The sequence below is a fragment of the Mauremys mutica genome, chromosome 4, assembly GCF_020497125.1.
Source record: "Mauremys mutica isolate MM-2020 ecotype Southern chromosome 4, ASM2049712v1, whole genome shotgun sequence".
Classification (NCBI taxonomy): Eukaryota; Metazoa; Chordata; order Testudines; family Geoemydidae; genus Mauremys; species Mauremys mutica.
Window position 1 is genome coordinate 110,404,941 of NC_059075.1, and position 20,755 is coordinate 110,425,695.

The window sequence follows — 20,755 nt, forward strand, 5'->3', positions numbered from 1 at the left end:
TAGAACACAGATTCAAATCAGTTCACCCACAGTCGAGGTCAGGGCCGCCCAGAGGGGGGGGGGCAAGTGGGGCAATTTACCCCATGCCCCGGGCCCAGCAGGGGCCCCCACGAGAGTTTTTCACTCGCTCCGGGGGCCCCGGAAAACTCTCGCGGGGCCCGGGCCTCCAGAGCTTCTTCACTCCCGGTCTTCGCTGGTGGGGGGTCCTTCCTCTCCGGGATAGAAGGACCCCCCCTCCGCCGAATTACAGCCGAAGCGGGACCCGCCGCCGGAGTGCAGCCGGGTCTTCGGCGATAATTCGGCGGCGGGGGGGTCCTTCCGTTCCGGGACCCGCCGTCGAAGTGCCCCGAAGATCCGCGGTGGGGGCTGCACTTCGGCGGCGGGTCCCGCTTCGGCTGTAATTCGGCGGAGGGGGGTCCCCGCCGTGGGTCTTTGGGGCACTTTGGCGGCGGGTCCCGGAACGGAAGGACCCCCCGCCACCGACTTACCACCGAAGCGGGGCCCCCCGCCGCCGAAGACCCCGGGCCCCCGGAATCCTCTGGGCGGCCCTGGTCGAGGTTGGAGGGCTTACCTTGAGTCACCAAGTACCACTGAGTCGCTTTCTTCCTCCTATTCTGAATCCTTTGAGGAATTACATTCCATAAATTGAAAAATTCAACCTTTCATTCTGTTTTTGCTTTTTTCAGCCGTCTATTGTGACTACTTCAACACACACCGAAAGTCAGGCAGTGAGGGCACCTACAGCTACAATTATTGGGATGAACAAAATTGCACCTGGCATTACCGACCTTGTAATTGCCCACAGCAAAATTACAAATATGTCAACATTGAAGGTAATGATTTCACAGTTTCAGGGTTAGCTGCACTTTTGACCACCTTTCCACCCCAGGTCTTCCTTGAGGACACCCACTTATGGTTTCAAGCTCCTAGCCAACATGCCTCTCAGGCAGAGCTCCATGCCTCTCTCCCTCCAGACTCGAGGTTTAGGCTTGCAGTCCCTCTCCACTTCACTGTGATTTCCCCAGCATGCTGGACCCAGGTCCAGTACCTGTGGTTAACCTTTCTCCAGGGGCTACAGCAGTGTATACCAGTTACCACTAAGCCTTCACAAAAACTAAATACATGTATTCTTAGGGTAAAAGCATTACAGAGAAAACACATAAAAACAATAAAAGTTCTTACATGCATGCTAAAAACTTCTCAGAGGTCACCTATCAGCCTTATAGGGTCCTAGTAAGTCAAAGTTCTTCCAACTCTTCCACAAGGGTCCTGTCCATTTGCTGAATCAGAAGAAGGCCCTGTGTTAGTTTAAACTCTGACATTTTGTACCAGAAGTCCGTTCTTTGTCTGGTGGTCTCTGGAAAACCCAGTTTGAATCAGTATATGCAAGCTGACTTTGGTGTGACGCTTCTCCAGAGGTGTTTACAACCTGAGTGATTCACTTTCATCACACCTCACTTTTTTGGTTCCTGGAGGAGCTGTGGTAAGCTCCCCACCTGGAGTTGCATACAGTCCCTGGCCTACAGTGTTATATAAACCATTCATTAATTTAATACAATATGGTCCTCAAAGATATTGCATGTGGTTGCAATATCTGTCACAATGACTTTATAAAGCTGAAAATAATAATGCAACAGTTATCTTTATTGTATTAACCAATGGTTAAGACAATGATGTTTCCACTGGCATAATTTTTGGAGCAGTGGTTACATAGTCTTACTGTAGTATGTTCATTTTCACCTTCTCTTACTAATATCACAGTGATAAGTAATTGACATAGACTCCATAGTACACTGAGGGCTTTAATGAGCTCAGCCTGTCTTGAATGTGAAGCTTCTAATTCTTACCATATCAAGAGAAATGTCCTTAAGGAGTTTGTAGATGCCACTGGTTAAATGACAGACACAGCTTTTGGGCAAGACATGTTCATTTTCTGTTAACTTCATATTATTATATTGGTATATTAGGAAGAAAGGTTATAGAAAACTGCTATTATCTGAGGACTGAATAATGAACTTCTCTCCACAATCTCCAGGCTGTTACAACTGCTCACACAATGAATACTTTGATCACGAGGAGGGACAGTGCAAGCCCTGCAGTAAGTAGAGATTTATACCGTCACTCTCTTTCTCTGCAAAAGCTAGAAGCATTGAAAATTGAATAAACTGAATACTTTGAAGGAGGAGTTTGTTCTTAATAACTATTGGTTAATAATAACTGCTCATCCAAGCACAAATCTCCTCTGTAATAATTGCATTGCTCTACTGCTAACTCGTCATCAGATGGTTAAATGAAAACAGGCAACTAAAAAACGTCAAGCTGTGAAGCATTGTAAATTCAATAGTAGTTGGAAAGCTCACATTGATTTTAATAGCTGTGATGAAAGGTTACCCTCATTCTAAGCTTGAGCATTTTATAAATGCCTCAGTGCTCCTGAAAATAACTGGCTCCCTGACACCTTTCCCACAGTGAGCAGAGTTCTGGCACTGGACAGAATCCGGTTCCTAGACTTTATCTAACAAGTTCCTTTTTCTAACATGCCTGCTTTATATTACTTTTGAAAGTGGTCCCCCTATATCACAGTGATGGGGAATCTTATAAAAATATAGATAGGTAGATAATATTACAGATAGGGCCAAAGCTGCAAAATTTGGATCTGCATCCAGATCTTGGATCCAGGGCCATTTCCATGTTATATAGTAACAACCTTCATTCCAGGCTCCTAGTTATTGGGTCTATACAATCTGCAAAAAATCCATATATACATTTTCCTGAGAAATAAAGCTATCCTTAAATATGAACATAGTGACAAAGATAGAAAAAGCATGGCCATTAAAACAAAGTACTGATTTCCTCAATATTGTTTGTTTCTACTGAAATAAAGATTTGCAATGAAATGTATAAGAATTGAGCATTTTCAGGGATGTCTTGCTGACTGTTGCAATTCTTTCATTTTTCACTCATTCTGTAAACTCTCCCCTTTGAAATAGCTTCTTAATTTGTTCTCTTTCACATGTTAAAACTTTTCTTCTATCTGTACACAGTAGGACCTGAGCCCATTAGGACAACCCCTGAAACCTCTACACCTTCAACAGGTGAGTTCTGTAGTCAGTGGAAATAATATGTGATATAATAGTCACATATTATCTTCCAGATATATATTATTGACTTCTCATTTTCAATAGTAAGCACTTTTTTGTCCTTGTAAGATTATTTCACCTTCCTTTGAAATGCTTAAGATACAATAATGAAATATATCTTGGCATTATACAAAACTCTCTTGAACGTTTTGTCTTAAATTCAGAAGGAAGTTATAGCGGGATTGTGATTACTGAATGCTTCAAGACATTAGCAATGAGATATCTCTACTGATTAAAATTCAGGACAAGCTGAGGTCGACAAAAGACAATTATCACCTGACTTGGCCTACTCGTATATGAAATTAATCAGTAGTCTCAGCCCAGTTCTTAGTGGAGAGGTGTATGCATCACAATTGTGACTAGTTGGTAGTCTTCAGAGACTAATGACTGATCGTGTCCGGAGATCAAACAGTCTCTCAATCTTAGAAGTGCTCATTCTACATAACAGTCAAGACATACTCGCCCAATATGTTAAAGAGATCTAAAGTTGCTGACCCTTACACTCGCGTGGAATTCCTATGATGTCACTGGAACACAAAGCAAGAGTATGTGTTTGTAAAATCAAGGCCAATGGAAGGGCAGTGTTGAAAAGATTACAGTGCCAACTGTCCACGCTGTAAAATTCAGAGGATAATAGACTAATTTCCATAGCTGTTAGCATTATTTATGAATGCTGAAATAACTTAAAAGTATATTGAAGAAAGAAAAAATGAATAAAGTTTTTGTGACATCTTCCTACTCTGGGTCATTTATCAGTACATTATTAAGAGGGACAGAGAAGGGGAGAGTAGTTAAGTTGTGTCAAATTACAAAGATATTTGTAATATTACTTCTTCCTAAAATAATTTTTCTATTCATATGACATAATTTTTAGTAATGAATATCTATAAATGTATTTCTTGTACTCAATATCCACATTTCTATTATTTTTTCTTGTAGTAACAACAACAGTACAAACTAAAACACCAAGAAGCACTACTACAGTTGAAACACCAACTACTACCGTACCACCAACAGCCACTACATCTACAGAGTCCACCATGCACACTATTTTAAGCACTGCACCAACCACCCTATCTACTACAAAAGTAACCATAAAAACACCTATCACAATCAAATCCACTACTCACTCCATACCAGTAACCACCATTACGAAAAAGACAACACTGTCAACTACCCCAATCATAACAGTAACTGAGATTACTTCACCAATAACCACCACCAAAAGAACCATATCACCAACCTCAGAAACGCCAATCACCCCTACAGTCACAGTCATCTCAACAACTGGTACGTTGTTTTGGGTTTTTTCTCATTACTGCCATTGTTTCTAATAAATTACATGTATCCAATTGTCTGCATGTTTAAAAAAAGTACACTGTTTAAAAAAAACATGTGTAGGCTGCAGAATGGAAGCATTTAAAAGTGTGAAGAATATGGGGTTTTGTGTCACTATGAAATTCAATCCATATTCAAGAAAGACTGAGTTTATGAGAGACACAGGAAGCACCACTAATTTTACCTAGACTTAATTCCCATTCTATTGTACAAATTGTACACGCAATACTGTGCTCTTTTAAAAATAAAAAAGTTATTCCCTATCCTTAGATTTTTGCAATATACATCATTTATGCCTAGAGAACTGAAAATCTTACCTATTCAAACAGCACTGTCAATATTAACAATTCATGTTTTGTTTGTTATATAAATGCCATGAAAGTGAAACTTTATTGTGAACAGCAGAGGACTCTAATTTCAGTTTGTCGTGCACTAAAATAAATACTAAAAGTAGGAGCATCCTCAACTTGCAAGAACTGCAATTGCAGAGAAAGTCGTGCTCCGCACCAAACTTGGACATGAGCAATGCAGATAGCATCTTAAGGGAATTTAGCTTCTAAAAAATGGTTAGTTACCTGTATTGTAACTATTGTTCTTAGAGATGTGATGCAGCTGTGTATTCCATGTGGGTGTGCATACACCCAGAACATAGAAGCCAGCAGTATCTATATTGGCAGCACTTGCAGCCTGTGGCCCTAGTCCGTCCCCTGGCTACATAAGGGCAGCACCTCCCTCGCCCTCCTAACTTCCTTTGCACCGAATATCCGGAGCACAGACCGCAGTGCAGAGGGGAACACAGAGTGGGTTGTGAAATGCACATCTGCATTGCATCTTGAAGAACAACTGTTATAATATAGTTAAGTAACCTTTTTTCCTTCTTTGAGTGGATGCAGCCATGTATTCGATGTAGGTGACTCACAAGTAGTACTCACAGAAGGTGGGGCTTGGAGTCTATTTAAACAAGGACTGCAGGATTGCCTTCCCAAAGTTTTCACCTTAGCTGGATGCAGTAGCAACAGCATAGTGGTTTGTAAACATATGTACAAAGGACCAAGTGGCAGCCCTTCTTAGAAGACTGCAGGGTCCCATCAGTCTTTTCCAAAAACAAAACCCAACCATCAAAAGTTAAGTCCATTGGGTGAATTCTGCAGCCATGAGGCCCTCCTCATGATCACATCTGATGCCATAATTTTGCCTGAGGCATTTGCCACCTCCATGGATGACTGTAATAAAGTCTTGGTTACAATAAAGCCCAGTGAAATGAATGCCTTAAACTCTTCCCTGGAGGATTCTGGCAACTTGTCCTCAACTTAGACATAGCCGCCCAATTAACAAAGTTCTATTTAGAGAACAATGCCTTCTGGTTCATGATGCACATCTGGAGGAAATAGTAGAAATAAATCTGCCTCCTCCCTATCAAGTCCATCCTTTTGGACTTCTTGCCCTTAGCCATAGGTTTATACCTTCCCTGTTATGTCCTGTCATTTTCTGCAATTACCACAAGAGTTAGGGGCCAGGTGGGAGTAGAAACCCTCAAAATCCCACATGGGGGATGAGATACTGCTTCTATGCATGTTTTGCTGTGGGAGGCAATGATGTGGGAGTGTTCCAGAGGGCCTTTGTTGGCTCCAAGAGAGCCTCATTTATCAGGAGGTGGATCGTGTGATGAGTGAAGAATATCCAGCAGCTTATGCAAATCCTCCTGCAGAAATTCAGCCTGGATGCCTAAGATAGTGGCCATATACCTCAGGAAGTCCTGATATGTCTGTAAGTCCCCAGGCATCAAGGAAGAGGAGAAGCCTGGCACAGTAGAGTCATCTGGAGAGGACGAAGAAGTGGTTTGCTGTGCCAACAATGGATCCTGTTCTTGAACAACAGGAACCAGTCAGATAATCCTGAAGGCCCAGAGGGGACAGGTTCAGTGGTCACTTCTAGCTGCAATGGTTCAGGAACAGGAGCCATCAACGGAACTCGTGATCTTGCTGTGGAGCAGGTCAACAAATGAGACCTCAAAGACCAACGAGCATCCCAAGGAGGCCACTGGGCAAATGAATATGGCATTGATGACCAGTGGGCACTGGGCAAGAGCCCTGTCTTGACTGCAGGAACAATGCCAATCTTGTTACCCATAGTGATCCAAAGATGGTCTCTGGTGCCTATTGGGTGAGGAAGAAGGGGAGGATGACACCTGGATTTCAAGGAGTCCTGGAGAGACCCTGTTGACAACAGGAGAGCCATCCCTGATGAGGCAAACAAACAATCAGACTCATCCAAAGTCCAAAATGGGGACAGCATCAGTGCCGAAGAGGAAAAGGGACTTGACACCAGTGATACTGAGCAAGACACACTTCCACCCAGTACTCAAGGAGGTGCTAGCACTGAGGTCAATGATGGTACCAAGCTCGATAACAAGATCTGCTGCCAGAGCAGTGACTGTGTCAAGGGATGCACCAGCATTGAGGAGGACTTTGGTGCCGAGCTTGGTGTCAGCCTCAATTCCATTGTGGGTGGTATGAGCTGCAGTGCCAATGAACCTGGCAGCAATGTGATATAGCTTGAAGGTGCCACGGGCACAACGGAGAGCAAAGTGGTAGAAACTATGGTGCTGGAAAACTGCTGAACTAGTAGAGAGTCAGAGAGTGAGGGGCAAAGCAGGTCTGAAGCCACCTGATATGCCACCAGTGTGGAGACAGTCAGTGCTGGTGCTGACGTCATCAGTACTGGACTCAATGGACACTCCCCTGGCCAGAACAAGAGTCGATGGTACAAGCTTTTGCTGATCTCAGAGCAATACTGTGGAGCAGGTAAATGGGCCTTTTCTATCCTGCGTGCCAGAAGGAGTACAGTGCTGGTCAGCACTCTTGTAAAATGAGAAAGAGTCTCCCTGAGCTCTGGAGTGCTCCCAATTAGTTTTATGGAAGCTCTTCCTCCCTGCACCAGAGGAAGGAGAATGAATCATCTTCCCTTTGCAGGAAACAGCAGGGTTTGAATGTGGAGCAGCATCACCTGCTAGTTCCCAAGGCAGTCACAAATTACACCAAGGCATAGATGCCAAACCAGGCCTCATAAGCTGCTCCAAGAAGGTGCTGCTTCAGTTATAAGTCTCTTGCCACCTGCGTCCTCTTTTAATAATAATAGGAGATATACCTATCTCCTAGAACTGGAAGGGACCTTGAAAGGTCATTGAGTCCAGCCTCATGCCTTCACCAGGAGGACCAAGTACTGATTTTTGCCTGAAATCCCTAAGTGGCCCCCTCAAGGATTGAACTCATATCCCTGGGTTTTGCAGGCCAATGCTCAAACCACCGAGCTATCCCTCCCAATCTATAAGTGAGTTATAAATGGAACACCATTCCTTAGTGTGTCCTTTGCCGAGCTATAACAAGTATCTCATGTGGGGATCACTGTTGGGAATGCCCCCCCAACATGATGGACAATGCTTGAACTCTGTTGGGGGCATGACACACAGCAGACAACTACTCTAACTACCACTACACTAACACTAAGCTATACCTGAGATACTACTAACTGTTATCTAGAGGAAAAAAGAAAAATCTCTCAGAAAGCTCAGACTGAAAATGTGAAGTCTAGCTGAGGGGTGTGAGAATGAACTGAGTGGGGGTTGGGGTGGTGCAGCCATTATATAACTATGGGAGGGGCTAGGGCCACAGGATATCAGCATTGCCCTATGGGTACTAGTAGGCAGAGTTTTCTGGCTTTGGTGCACTGGGCATGCTTACCTATATGGAATACATAGTTCCATCTACTTGACAAAGAATCAAAGAAGTCTTCACTGAGGATGTGTGAAATGCGATTTTTCAAAACCTAATAACATGAACCAATAGGGGCAGATTTTCCAGAAAAATTGAGGTTGATGAAGGCACAGGGAATAGAAAGTTTCAGCCAAATAATTAAAGTTGGCAAAGTTATAGCCAACTGGAAATAGGGCTTTACAATAGGAAGCATCGGGCAACCTTAAAAATAAGTGACATTAACAGCTGCACCTATCATTAGTTCATACTTTCCAAAATTGTCCATATATTCTTCTATATATCATATTATTACAACTATATTAATATAATATATTTTCTTTAAAAAGCAAAGAAACTTACAACTCCACGTATGACAACAACCATTACAACACCAACTATTACAAAGACATCACCAACTACTTCACAACCGCCTACTACATACACTAGGTCAACGAAAACCAGAAAAACTGTCACGCCAACTGCGCACACGACTGAAACTCTAATAACGATATCTCTACCCACAAGCTCAACAGAGAGCACCGCATCAGAGTCCACCACCCCAAGCACCGCAAAAACAACTACGCTGACGACAGTTTCTCCAACTACTAAGTCAACTAAGTCCACAACGGGATCAACACCAACAGGTAAACACACCTCCATCATAGGAGATTGAAGCCCATTCATGTGGGAAGTGTATGGTGTAACGCAGCATATTTCCTCTTCTAACTAACTTGCTTTATCTCACAACACAAAGCTCAGACTTGCAACATACCGCAGCTCCTTTTCAGATTCTTAAGCATTACAGTAACATAGATCCTTGTAGATATTTCACTCGAACTAATACCTACGTACGGACACAGAGGCCAATACACCCACATCATTCCAGTGCAATCCAGTCTCTATACATTCCTGAGAAAGTCACATACTGAAAACAATTTCCCAGAGAGTTTCAAATGGGTTGCAGAGACGAGTCAAACACTGACCCATTCTCCATTACTAAAGGATAAGAGCGGGCCACGTCGCAATTGTTTGTAAAAAATATTGCTATTGATCTAGCAGAAAGTTACCCTCACTCTAAAACCCATGTTCATAGAGATACAATTATTTAATCCTGGTAAACTTTTCCTCTGCAGTCTTCCATATTCTTGTCAACGTCACCATATCGATTCACATTTCTCCCTCACAGTAACTAAGACCGCAGAAACCCCAACAACGAGAAGTACCAGGAAAACAAAACCAACCACATCTGTCTCTACAACTTCCGAAACAACTGCATCAACAGAATCCAGCCCAACCTCCTCAGCCAAAACAAGTCGAAGAAGCACAACTCTGACAATGACTACATCTTCCACCAAGTCTACTGAAACCAGTACAACCGCCATACCAGCTACACCCACAACCCTCACTCTCACCACGACTACCTTGTCCACTAGCTCACCAGAGAGCACAACATCCAAGTCAACCCCTACCATTTCCACTCCCTTTACCACGCCCACCACAACCATCACACCAACTCCACTCACAACCGTCACTCTGACGACGACGGCCCCGACCAGTACTTCTCCGGAGACCACTGCATCTGAGTCCACCACCCTGAGCACCGCAAAAACAACTACGCTGACGACAGTTTCTCCAACTACTAAGTCAACTAAGACCACAACGGGATCAACACCAACAGGTAAACAAACCTCCACCATAGGCGATTGAAGCCCATTCATGTGGGAAGTGAATGCTGTAAACACAGCATATTTCCTCTTCTATCTAACTTGCTTTTTCTCACAACATAAAGCTAACTCTTCCAATATATTGCATCTTCTTTTCAGATTATTAAGCATTAGGATTGCATAGATCCTTGTAGATATGTCAGTCGAACTAATTCCTGGGTACGGACACAGAGACCAATACACCCGCTTCATTCCAGTGCAATCCAATCTGTATACCTTCCTGAAAAAGGCACATACTGAAAACCATTTCCTCTCAATGTCGCTGAAAGGAAACAGACCCAGAGAGTTTAAAATAGGTTGCATATACAAGTCAAACAATGTGGGTGCTTTCTCTCTCATCGATGCACTCCAGTCCATGCAATTTGTTTTTCAATTAGGTCAATTTCTCAGACACAGTTGATGATTTGGTAAGGTCTACATCATTTAGTCACACTGACAGGAATCAAACTTTTTTCTTTTCTTTACACTCTTGCTTTCATAGAATCATAGAATCATAGAATCTCAGGGTTGGAAGGGACCTCAGGAGGTCATCTAGTCCAACCCCCTGCTCAAAGCAGGACCAAACCCAACTAAATCATCCCAGCCAGGGCTTTGTCAAGCCTGACCTTAAAAACCTCTAAGGAAGGAGATTCCACCACCTCCCTAGGTAACCCATTCCAGTTCTTCACCACCCTACTAGTGAAAAAGTTTTTCCTAATATCCAACCTAAACCTCCCCCTCTGCAACTTGAGACCATTACTCCTTGTTCTGTCATCTTCTACCACTGAGAACAGTCTAGATCCATCCTCTTTGGAACCCCCTTTCAGGTAGTTGAAAGCAGCTATCAAATCCCCCCTCATTCTTCTCTTCTGCAGGCTAAACAATCCCAGTTCCCTCAGCCTCTCCTCATAAGTCATGTGTTATAGCCCCCTAATCATTTTTGTTGCCCTCCGCTGGACTCTCTCCAATTTATCCACATCCTTCTTGTGGTGTGGGGCCCAAAACTGGACACATTACTCCAGACGAGGCCTCATCAGTGCTGAATAGAGGGGAATGATCACATCCCTCAATCTGCTGGAAATGCCCCTACTTATACAACCCAAAATGCCATTAGCCTTCTTGGCAACAAGGGCACACTGTTGACTCATATTCAGCTTTTCGTCCACCGTAACCCCTCAGTCCTTTTCTGCAGAACTGCTGCCCAGCCATTCGGTCCCTAGTCTGTAGCAGTGCATGGGATTCTTCCGTCCTAAGTGCAGGACTCTGCACTTGTCCTTGTTGAACCTCATCATATTTCTTTTGGCCCAATCCTCTAATTTGTCTAGGTCCCTCTGTATCCTATCCCTACCCTCCAGCGTATCAACCACTCCTCCCAGTTTAGTGTCATCTGTAAACTTGCTAAGGGTGCAGTCCACACCATCCTCCAGATCGTTAATGAAGATATTGAATAAAACCGGCCCCAGCACCGACCCTTGGGGCACCCCCACTCCTTGCTTGAAAGGAGTCACCTAGAAATACTACACCTCTACCCTGGTATAATGCGGTCCTTGGGGGCCAAAAAATCTCACCGCCTTGTAGGTGAGACTGTGTTATATCAGATTCAGTCACTGCCCAAGGTCCGGCAGTGGGGCTTGAGTAGGGATTTAAAGGGCCCAGGGCTCCCCGCAGCAGCTGGAGCCTCTGACCATTTTAAATCACCGCCTGAGCCCAGCTGCCAGAGCCCCGGCGGGGATTTAAAGGGCCTGAGGCTCCCCGCAGTGGCCAGAGCTCTGACCATATAAATCACCTCCCGAGCCTGGCTGCCGGAGCCCCGGCGGGGGGTTTTAAGGACCCAATGCTCAAGCTCCTGTGGGAAGCCTCGGTCCCTTTAAATCACCACCAGAGTTCTGGCATCGGGGCTCGGGCAGTGATTTGAAGGACCCAGGGCTCCACATGAATTTGGATATAACGTGGTAAAGCGGCAGGGCTCGGGTGCGACTTTAAAGGGCCCGGGGCTCCCCGCTGCTTTATCACGTTATATCCAAATTAATATTATATCGTGTTGCATTCTGTCGGGGTGGAGGTGTACTCCTGTTTCAAGGGAAGAGTTCCACAATCGATGAGTAACATCAAGATTGAATATCACCCTTGATCATCTGTTCTGACTTTAACCACTCAAAATAACTTAAATTGTCCCTTCCCACAACTTTTTGAACCACTAAACGCCCTTGCAAATGTCTAGATTTTTAAAACGGTTGGCAATTAGGTCATTCATTTCAACCACTGACCCATTCTCCATTACTAAAGGATAAGAGAGGGCCACGTCGCAATTGTTAGTAAAAAATATTGCTATTGATCTAGCAGAAAGTTACCCTCACTCTAAAACCCCTGTTCATAATGATACAATTATTTACTCCTAGTAAACTCTTCCTCTGCAATCTTCCATATTCTTGTCAACATCACCATATCGATTCACATTTCTCCCTCACAGTAACTAAGACCACAGAAACCCCAACAACGAGAAGTACCAGGAAAACAACACCAACCACATCTGTCTCTACAACATCCAAAACCACTGCGTCAACAGAAACCAGCCCAACCTCCCCAGCCAAAACAAGTCGAAGAAGCACAACTCTGACAATGACTACATCTTCCACCAAGTCTACTGAAACCAGTACAACCCCCATACCAGCTACACCCACAACCCTCACTCTCACCACGACTACCTTGTCCACTAGCTCACCAGAGAGCACAACGTCAAAGTCAACCCCTACCATTTCCACTCCCTTTACCACGCCCACCACAACCATCACACCAACTCCACTCACAACCGTCACTCTGACGACGACGGGCCCGACCAGTACTTCTCCGGAGACCACCGCATCTGAGTCCACCACCCCGAGCACCGCAAAAACAACTACGCTGATGACAGTTTCTCCAACTACTAAGTCAACTAAGTCCACAACGGGATCAACACCAACAGGTAAACAAACCTCCACCATAGGCGTCTGAAGCCCATTCATGCGGGAAGTGTATGCTGTAAACACAGCATATTTCCTCTTCTATCTAACTTGCTTTTTCTCACAACACAAAGCTCACTCTTCCAACATATCGCACCTCCTTTTCAGATGCTTAAGCATTAGGGTTGCATAGATCCTTGTAGATATTTCACTCAAACTTATACCTGGGTACGGACACAGAGACCAATACACCCGCTTCATTCCAGTGCAGTCCAGTCTCTATACCTTCCTGAGAAAGGCACATACTGAGAACCATTTCCTCTCAACGTGGCTGAAAGGAAAGAGACCAAAAGAGTTTCAAATGGGTTGCAGAGACGAGTCAAACAATGTGGTTGCTTTCTCTCACGTCGATGCACTCCGGTCCATTGATTTTGTTTCCCAGTGAGGTCAATTTCTCAGCCACAGTTGATGATTTTGGTCTAGTTCACTTAGTCACACTGACAGGATTCAAGCTTTTTTCTTTTATTTACACTCTTGCTTTACATGAAAAGAGTTACCTAGATATACTACTCTTGTCTCAAGGGGAGAGTTCCACAATTGGTGGGTAAAAACTGAATTCTAGATCAGCCTTGTTCATCTGTTTTGACTTTAGACCCTCAGAATGATTGAAAGTATCCCCCTCACACTACTTTCCCAACCAGTAAACACCCTTGCAAATGGGTGCAGTTTTACAACGGTTGGTAATTAAGTCATTTATTTCAGCCGCTGGTCCATTCTCTATTACTGCAGAATGAGAGAGGGCCACTTCGCACTTGTTTCCAAAAAAAATTGCTATTCATCTAGCACACATTTGCCCTCATTCTAAAACCCCTGTTCATAATGATACAATTATTTACTCCTAGTAAACTCTTCCTCTGCAATCTTCCATATTCTTGTCAACGTCACCATATCGATTCACATTTCTCCCTCACAGTAACTAAGACCGCAGAAACCCCAACAACGAGAAGTACCAGGAAAACAACACCAACCACATCTGTCTCTACAACATCCAAAACCACTGCGTCAACAGAAACCAGCCCAACCTCCTCAGCCAAAACAAGTCGAAGAAGCACAACTCTGACAATGACTACATCTTCCACCAAGTCTACTGAAACCAGTACAACCCCCATACCAGCTACACCCACAACCCTCACTCTCACCACGACTACCTTGTCCACTAGCTCACCAGAGAGCACAACGTCAAAGTCAACCCCTACCATTTCCACTCCCTTTACCACGCCCACCACAACCATCACACCAACTCCACTCACAACCGTCACTCTGACGACGACGGCCCCGACCAGTACTTCTCCGGAGACCACCGCATCTGAGTCCACCACCCCGATCACCGCAAAAACAACTACGCTGACGACAGTTTCTCCAACTACTAAGTCAACTAAGACCACAACGGGATCAACACCAACAGGTACATTTTAGTCATTGCTATCTTTACGTACCTGGCCAATTACTGGTATAACAACTCGTTGTGACGCTACGTAGACTTCTTCAGCCAAACATAACTGAAGTGTTACACTTTGGTACCTAGATGGCGAAAGGCATGGGGAATATTTTTCTTCATTGGCCTTGCTCTCAGCTCCCCATCCCCTCCCGACCCCTACCCAGCTCCTTCTGACATTTCTCTGTTCAGACTAATTGGCAAAGGTCTCCTTCCACAGTTCCTTGCAGTCACTCCCGTCTGGGAGAGCATGGAGGCCCAATCATCTTGCTAGGAGGCATAGCCCCGTCTCCTTGCTGTGGTACTCACTGCCAAGGAGCATTTTCCACTTAGGCCAATATAATTGCATTGATTGATGGTTTAGGAAGGCCTACTTCATTTAGTCACCTTCCCGGGATTCAACCCTTTTTCTTTTCTCTTCACTCTTCCTTTGCAGGAAAAGAACCAACTAAACCTACTACTCCATCCTCACCTGGTGAGTTGACAGTCAGTTTGTGAAATAAGAGTTACAGATTAGCCTTGCTTGTCTCGATTTTAGACCCTCATATTGAGCCCTTCCCGATAAAGTTGCTAAGACACTAGGGGCAAGATGCCCTCTGGAAGCTAAAATAGCTCCCTGCACCTTAGTATCTTTTCTGGGCCTAAAAAGCAGACAGAGGGTTCCACAGATCTAGCTGTGCCCTCATCTGAACAGCTAAACAGAGCTAGGGAGTTAACAAAGCATGAAGAACCCTACCCGGAGAGGTGAAGAGATTCCAGTTCCCACACATAGCTTCAACAGGGGAAGCAGAACACATTCAGCATCCTCCGCCAATAGGGACCTAAACTTGCAAGAATAAATAATCCAGCATTCATTTTCAGTGGGTTGGTAAATGTCTGCAAGCATAATCTGTTTTAGAAACATTTGGTGGCATAGGAATAAGAGTTTATCTCTCTGGAGGTATGGTGTAACCCAGAAAGCTTTAGATCAACGTACCTCAAAGAAGCAACAAACATAACACAAAACCTTCCAGAAAGACACACACTATTTTACAAAAGTCAGACATGGGTTGTTGATGCCCTATATATCTTCGATCTGGAGGATTTAAACCACCACAACAGATCACAAGATTCTCCTTTCCAAAAATGTCTGGGTTCCTTTACAAAACAGAAAATGCATTTGCTTTTATGCAATATTGTTATTTTCACAACATTGGCTGTTAAGATACCAATTTTCAATGTTCCCAGATATCACCAATACTAAAGATATGAGGGCACCACTTCCAAATTGTTTACCCAATTTTGTCGCTTTTAATCTAGCACAGGGTTTCTCAAACAGGGGTCGCTGCTTCTGTAGGGAAAGCCCCTCGCGGGCCGAGCTGGTGTGTTTACCTGCCCCTTCAGCAGGTCCAGCCGATCGGGGCTGCCACTGGCTGCGGATCGTTGCTCCGGGCCATTGGAAGTGGTGGCCGGTACGTCCCTCAGCCCACGCTGTTTCCAGCAGCTCCCATTACCCCGGAGCAGCGATCCGCACCCAGTAGGAGCCGTGCTCAGCCAGACCTGCGGACAAGGCAGGGAAAAACACCGGCCTGGCCCACCATGGCCTTTCCCTATAGATGCGGAGACCCCTGTTTGAGAAACCCTGATCTTGGACAACAGTGCACTCACTCTAAAACCCCTGTTCATAATGATACAATTATTTACTCCTAGTAAACTCTTCCTCTGCAATCCGCCATATTCTTGTCAACGTCACCATATCGATTCACATTTCTCCCTCACAGTAACTAAGACCGCAGAAACCCCAACAACGAGAAGTACCAGGAAAACAACACCAACCACATCTGTCTCTACAACATCCAAAACCACTGCGTCAACAGAAACCAGCCCAACCTCCTCAGCCAAAACAAGTCGAAGAAGCACAACTCTGACAATGACTACATCTTCCACCAAGTCTACTGAAACCAGTACAACCCCCATACCAGCTACACCCACAACCCTCACTCTCACCACGACTACCTTGTCCACTAGCTCACCAGAGAGCACAACGTCAAAGTCAACCCCTACCATTTCCACTCCCTTTACCATGCCCACCACAACCATCACACCAACTCCACTCACAACCGTCACTCTGACGACGACGGGCCCGACCAGTACTTCTCCGGAGACCACCGCATCTGAGTCCACCACCCCGATCACCGCAAAAACAACTACGCTGACGACAGTTTCTCCAACTACTAAGTCAACTAAGTCCACAACGGGATCAACACCAACAGGTAAACAAACCTCCACCATAGGCGTCTGAAGCCCATTCATGCGGGAAGTGTATGCTGTAAACACAGCATATTTCCTCTTCTATCTAACTTGCTTTTTTTCACAACACAAAGCTCACTCTTCCAACAAATCGCACCTCCTTTTCAGATGCTTAAGCATTAGGGTTGCATAGATCCTTGTAGATATTTCACTCAAAATTATACCTGGGTACGGACACAGAGACCAATACACCCGCTTCATTCCAGTGCAGTCCAGTCTCTATACCTTCCTGAGAAAGGCACATACTGAGAACCATTTCCTCTCAACGTGGCTGAAAGGAAAGAGACCAAAAGAGTTTCAAATGGGTTGCAGAGACGAGTCAAACAATGTGGTTGCTTTCTCTCTCGTCGATGCACTCCGGTCCATTGATTTTGTTTCCCAGTGAGGTCAATTTCTCAGCCACAGATGATGATTTTGGTCTACTTCATTTAGTCACACTGACAGGATTCAAGCTTTTTTCTTTTATTTACACTCTTGCTTTACATGAAAAGAGTTACCTAGATATACTACTCTTGTCTCAAGGGGAGAGTTCCACAATTGGTGGGTAAAAACTGAATTCTAGATCAGCCTTGTTCATCTGTTTTGACTTTAGACCCTCAGAATGATTGAAAGTATCCCCCTCACACTACTTTCCCAACCAGTAAACACCCTTGCAAATGGGTGCAGTTTTACAATGGTTGGTAATTAAGTCATTTATTTCAACCGCTGGTCCATTCTCTATTACTGCAGAATGAGAGAGGGCCACTTCGCAATTGTTTCCAAAAAAAATTGCTATTCATCTAGCACACATTTGCCCTCATTCTAAAACCCCTGTTCATAATGATACAATTATTTACTCCTAGTAAACTCTTCCTCTGCAATCTTCCATATTCTTGTCAACGTCACCATATCGATTCACATTTCTCCCTCACAGTAACTAAGACCGCAGAAACCCCAACAACGAGAAGTACCAGGAAAACAACACCAACCACATCTGTCTCTACAACATCCAAAACCACTGCGTCAACAGAAACCAGCCCAACCTCCTCAGCCAAAACAAGTCGAAGAAGCACAACTCTGACAATGACTACATCTTCCACCAAGTCTACTGAAACCAGTACAACCCCCATACCAGCTACACCCACAACCCTCACTCTCACCACGACTACCTTGTCCACTAGCTCACCAGAGAGCACAACGTCGAAGTCAACCCCTACCATTTCCACTCCCTTTACCACGCCCACCACAACCATCACACCAACTCCACTCACAACCGTCACTCTGACGACGACGGGCCCGACCAGTACTTCTCCGGAGACCACCGCATCTGAGTCCACCACCCCGAGCACCGCAAAAACAACTACGCTGATGACAGTTTCTCCAACTACTAAGTCAACTAAGTCCACAACGGGATCAACACCAACAGGTAAACAAACCTCCACCATAGGCGTCTGAAGCCCATTCATGCGGGAAGTGTATGCTGTAAACACAGCATATTTCCTCTTCTATCTAACTTGCTTTTTCTCACAACACAAAGCTCACTCTTCCAACATATCGCACCTCCTTTTCAGATGCTTAAGCATTAGGGTTGCATAGATCCTTGTAGATATTTCACTCAAACTTATACCTGGGTACGGACACAGAGACCAATACACCCGCTTCATTCCAGTGCAGTCCAGTCTCTATACCTTCCTGAGAAAGGCACATACTGAGAACCATTTCCTCTCAACGTGGCTGAAAGGAAAGAGACCAAAAGAGTTTCAAATGGGTTGCACAGACGAGTCAAACAATGTGGTTGCTTTCTCTCTCGTCGATGCACTCCGGTCCATTGATTTTGTTTCCCAGTGAGGTCAATTTCTCAGCCACAGTTGATGATTTTGGTCTAGTTCACTTAGTCACACTGACAGGATTCAAGCTTTTTTCTTTTATTTACACTCTTGCTTTCCATGAAAAGAGTTACCTAGATATACTACTCTTGTCTCAAGGGGAGAGTTCCACAATTGGTGGGTAAAAACTGAATTCTAGATCAGCCTTGTTCATCTGTTTTGATTTTAGACCCTCAGAATGATTGAAAGTATCCCCCTCACACTACTTTCCCAACCAGTAAACACGCTTGCAAATGGGTGCAGTTTTACAACGGTTGGTAATTAAGTCATTTATTTCAGCCGCTGGTCCATTCTCTATTACTGCAGAATGAGAGAGGGCCACTTCGCAATTGTTTCCAAAAAAAATTGCTATTCATCTAGCACACATTTGCCCTCATTCTAAAACCCCTGTTCATAATGATACAATTATTTACTCCTAGTAAACTCTTCCTCTGCAATCTTCCATATTCTTGTCAACATCACCATATCGATTCACATTTCTCCCTCACAGTAACTAAGACCGCAGAAACCCCAACAACGAGAACTACCAGGAAAACAACACCAACCACATCTGTCTCTACAACATCCAAAACCACTGCGTCAACAGAAACCAGCCCAACCTCCTCAGCCAAAACAAGTCGAAGAAGCACAACTCTGACAATGACTACATCTTCCACCAAGTCTACTGAAACCAGTACAACCCCCATACCAGCTACACCCACAACCCTCACTCTCACCACGACTACCTTGTCCACTAGCTCACCAGAGAGCACAACGTCAAAGTCAACCCCAACCATTTCCACTCTCTTTACCACGCCCACCACAACCATCACACCAACTCCACTCACAACCGTCACTCTGACGACGACGGGCCCGACCAGTACTTCTCCGGAGACCACCGCATCTGAGTCCACCACCCCGAGCACCGCAAAAACAACTACGCTGACGACAGTTTCTCCAACTACTAAGTCAACTAAGTCCACAACGGGATCAACACCAACAGGTAAACAAACCTCCACCATAGGCGTCTGAAGCCCATTCATGTGGGAAGTGTATGCTGTAAACACAGCATATTTCCTCTTCTATCTAACTTGCTTTTTCTCACAACACAAAGCTCACTCTTCCAACATATCGCACCTCCTTTTCAGATGCTTAAGCATTAGGGTTGCATAGATCCTTGTAGATATTTCACTCAAACGTATACCTGGGTACGGACACAGATTTCAACCGCTGGTCCATTCTCTATTACTGCAGAATGAGAGAGGGCCACTTCACACTTGTTTCCAAAAAAAATTGCTATTCATCTAGCACACATTTGCCCTCATTCTAAAACCCCTGTTCATAATGATACAATTATTTACTCCTAGTAAACTCTTCCTCTGCAATCTTCCATATTCTTGTCAACGTCACCATATCGATTCACATTTCTCCCTCACAGTAACTAAGACCGCAGAAACCCGAACAACGAGAAGTACCAGGAAAACAACACCAACCACATCTGTCTCTACAACATCCAAAACCACTGCGTCAACAGAAACCAGCCCAACCTCCTCAGCCAAAACAAGTCGAAGAAGCACAACTCTGACAATGACTACATCTTCCACCAAGTCTACTGAAACCAGTACAACCCCCATACCAGCTACACCCACAACCCTCACTCTCACCACGACTACCTTGTCCACTAGCTCACCAGAGAGCACAACGTCAAAGTCAACCCCAACCATTTCCACTCTCTTTACCACGCCCACCACAACCATCACACCAACTCCACTCACAACCGTCACTCTGACGACGACGGGCCCGACCAGTACTTCTCCGGAGACCACCGCATCTGAGTCCACCACCCCGAGCACCGCAAAAACAACTACGCTGACGACAGTTTCTCCAACTACTAAGTCAACTAAGTCCACAACGGGATCAACACCAACAGGTAAACAAACCTCCACCATAGGCGTCTGAAGCCCATTCATGTGGGAAGTGTATGCTGTAAACACAGCATATTTCCTCTTCTATCTAACTTGCTTTTTCTCACAACACAAAGCTCACTCTTCCAACATATCGCACCTCCTTTTCAGATGCTTAAGCATTAGGGTTGCATAGATCCTTGTAGATATTTCAACCGCTGGTCCATTCTCTATTACTGCAGAATCAGAGAGAGGGCCACTTCGCAATTGTTTCCAAAAAAAATTGCTATTCATCTAGCACACATTTGCCCTCATTCTAAAACCCCTGTTCATAATGATACAATTATTTAC

At 44.6% G+C, this 20,755-nt stretch overlaps 1 protein-coding gene across 1 annotated transcript in view; it reads left to right on the plus strand.

Moving 5' to 3' along the window:
* LOC123369013 (mucin-17-like) overlaps nt 1-20,755 on the plus strand; it is a 112,524-nt gene that overhangs the window by 52,436 nt on the left and 39,333 nt on the right. Inside the window, exons 28-40 of the mRNA XM_045014391.1 lie at nt 687-833; nt 2,036-2,098; nt 3,045-3,095; nt 4,080-4,430; nt 8,578-8,874; nt 9,417-9,908; nt 12,404-12,895; nt 13,846-14,337; nt 14,804-14,842; nt 16,128-16,619; nt 17,570-18,061; nt 19,012-19,503; nt 19,939-20,430. Of these exons, the coding sequence (XP_044870326.1) occupies nt 687-833; nt 2,036-2,098; nt 3,045-3,095; nt 4,080-4,430; nt 8,578-8,874; nt 9,417-9,908; nt 12,404-12,895; nt 13,846-14,337; nt 14,804-14,842; nt 16,128-16,619; nt 17,570-18,061; nt 19,012-19,503; nt 19,939-20,430 (4,392 nt within the window). The remainder of the gene's footprint in view (nt 1-686; nt 834-2,035; nt 2,099-3,044; nt 3,096-4,079; nt 4,431-8,577; nt 8,875-9,416; nt 9,909-12,403; nt 12,896-13,845; nt 14,338-14,803; nt 14,843-16,127; nt 16,620-17,569; nt 18,062-19,011; nt 19,504-19,938; nt 20,431-20,755) is intronic.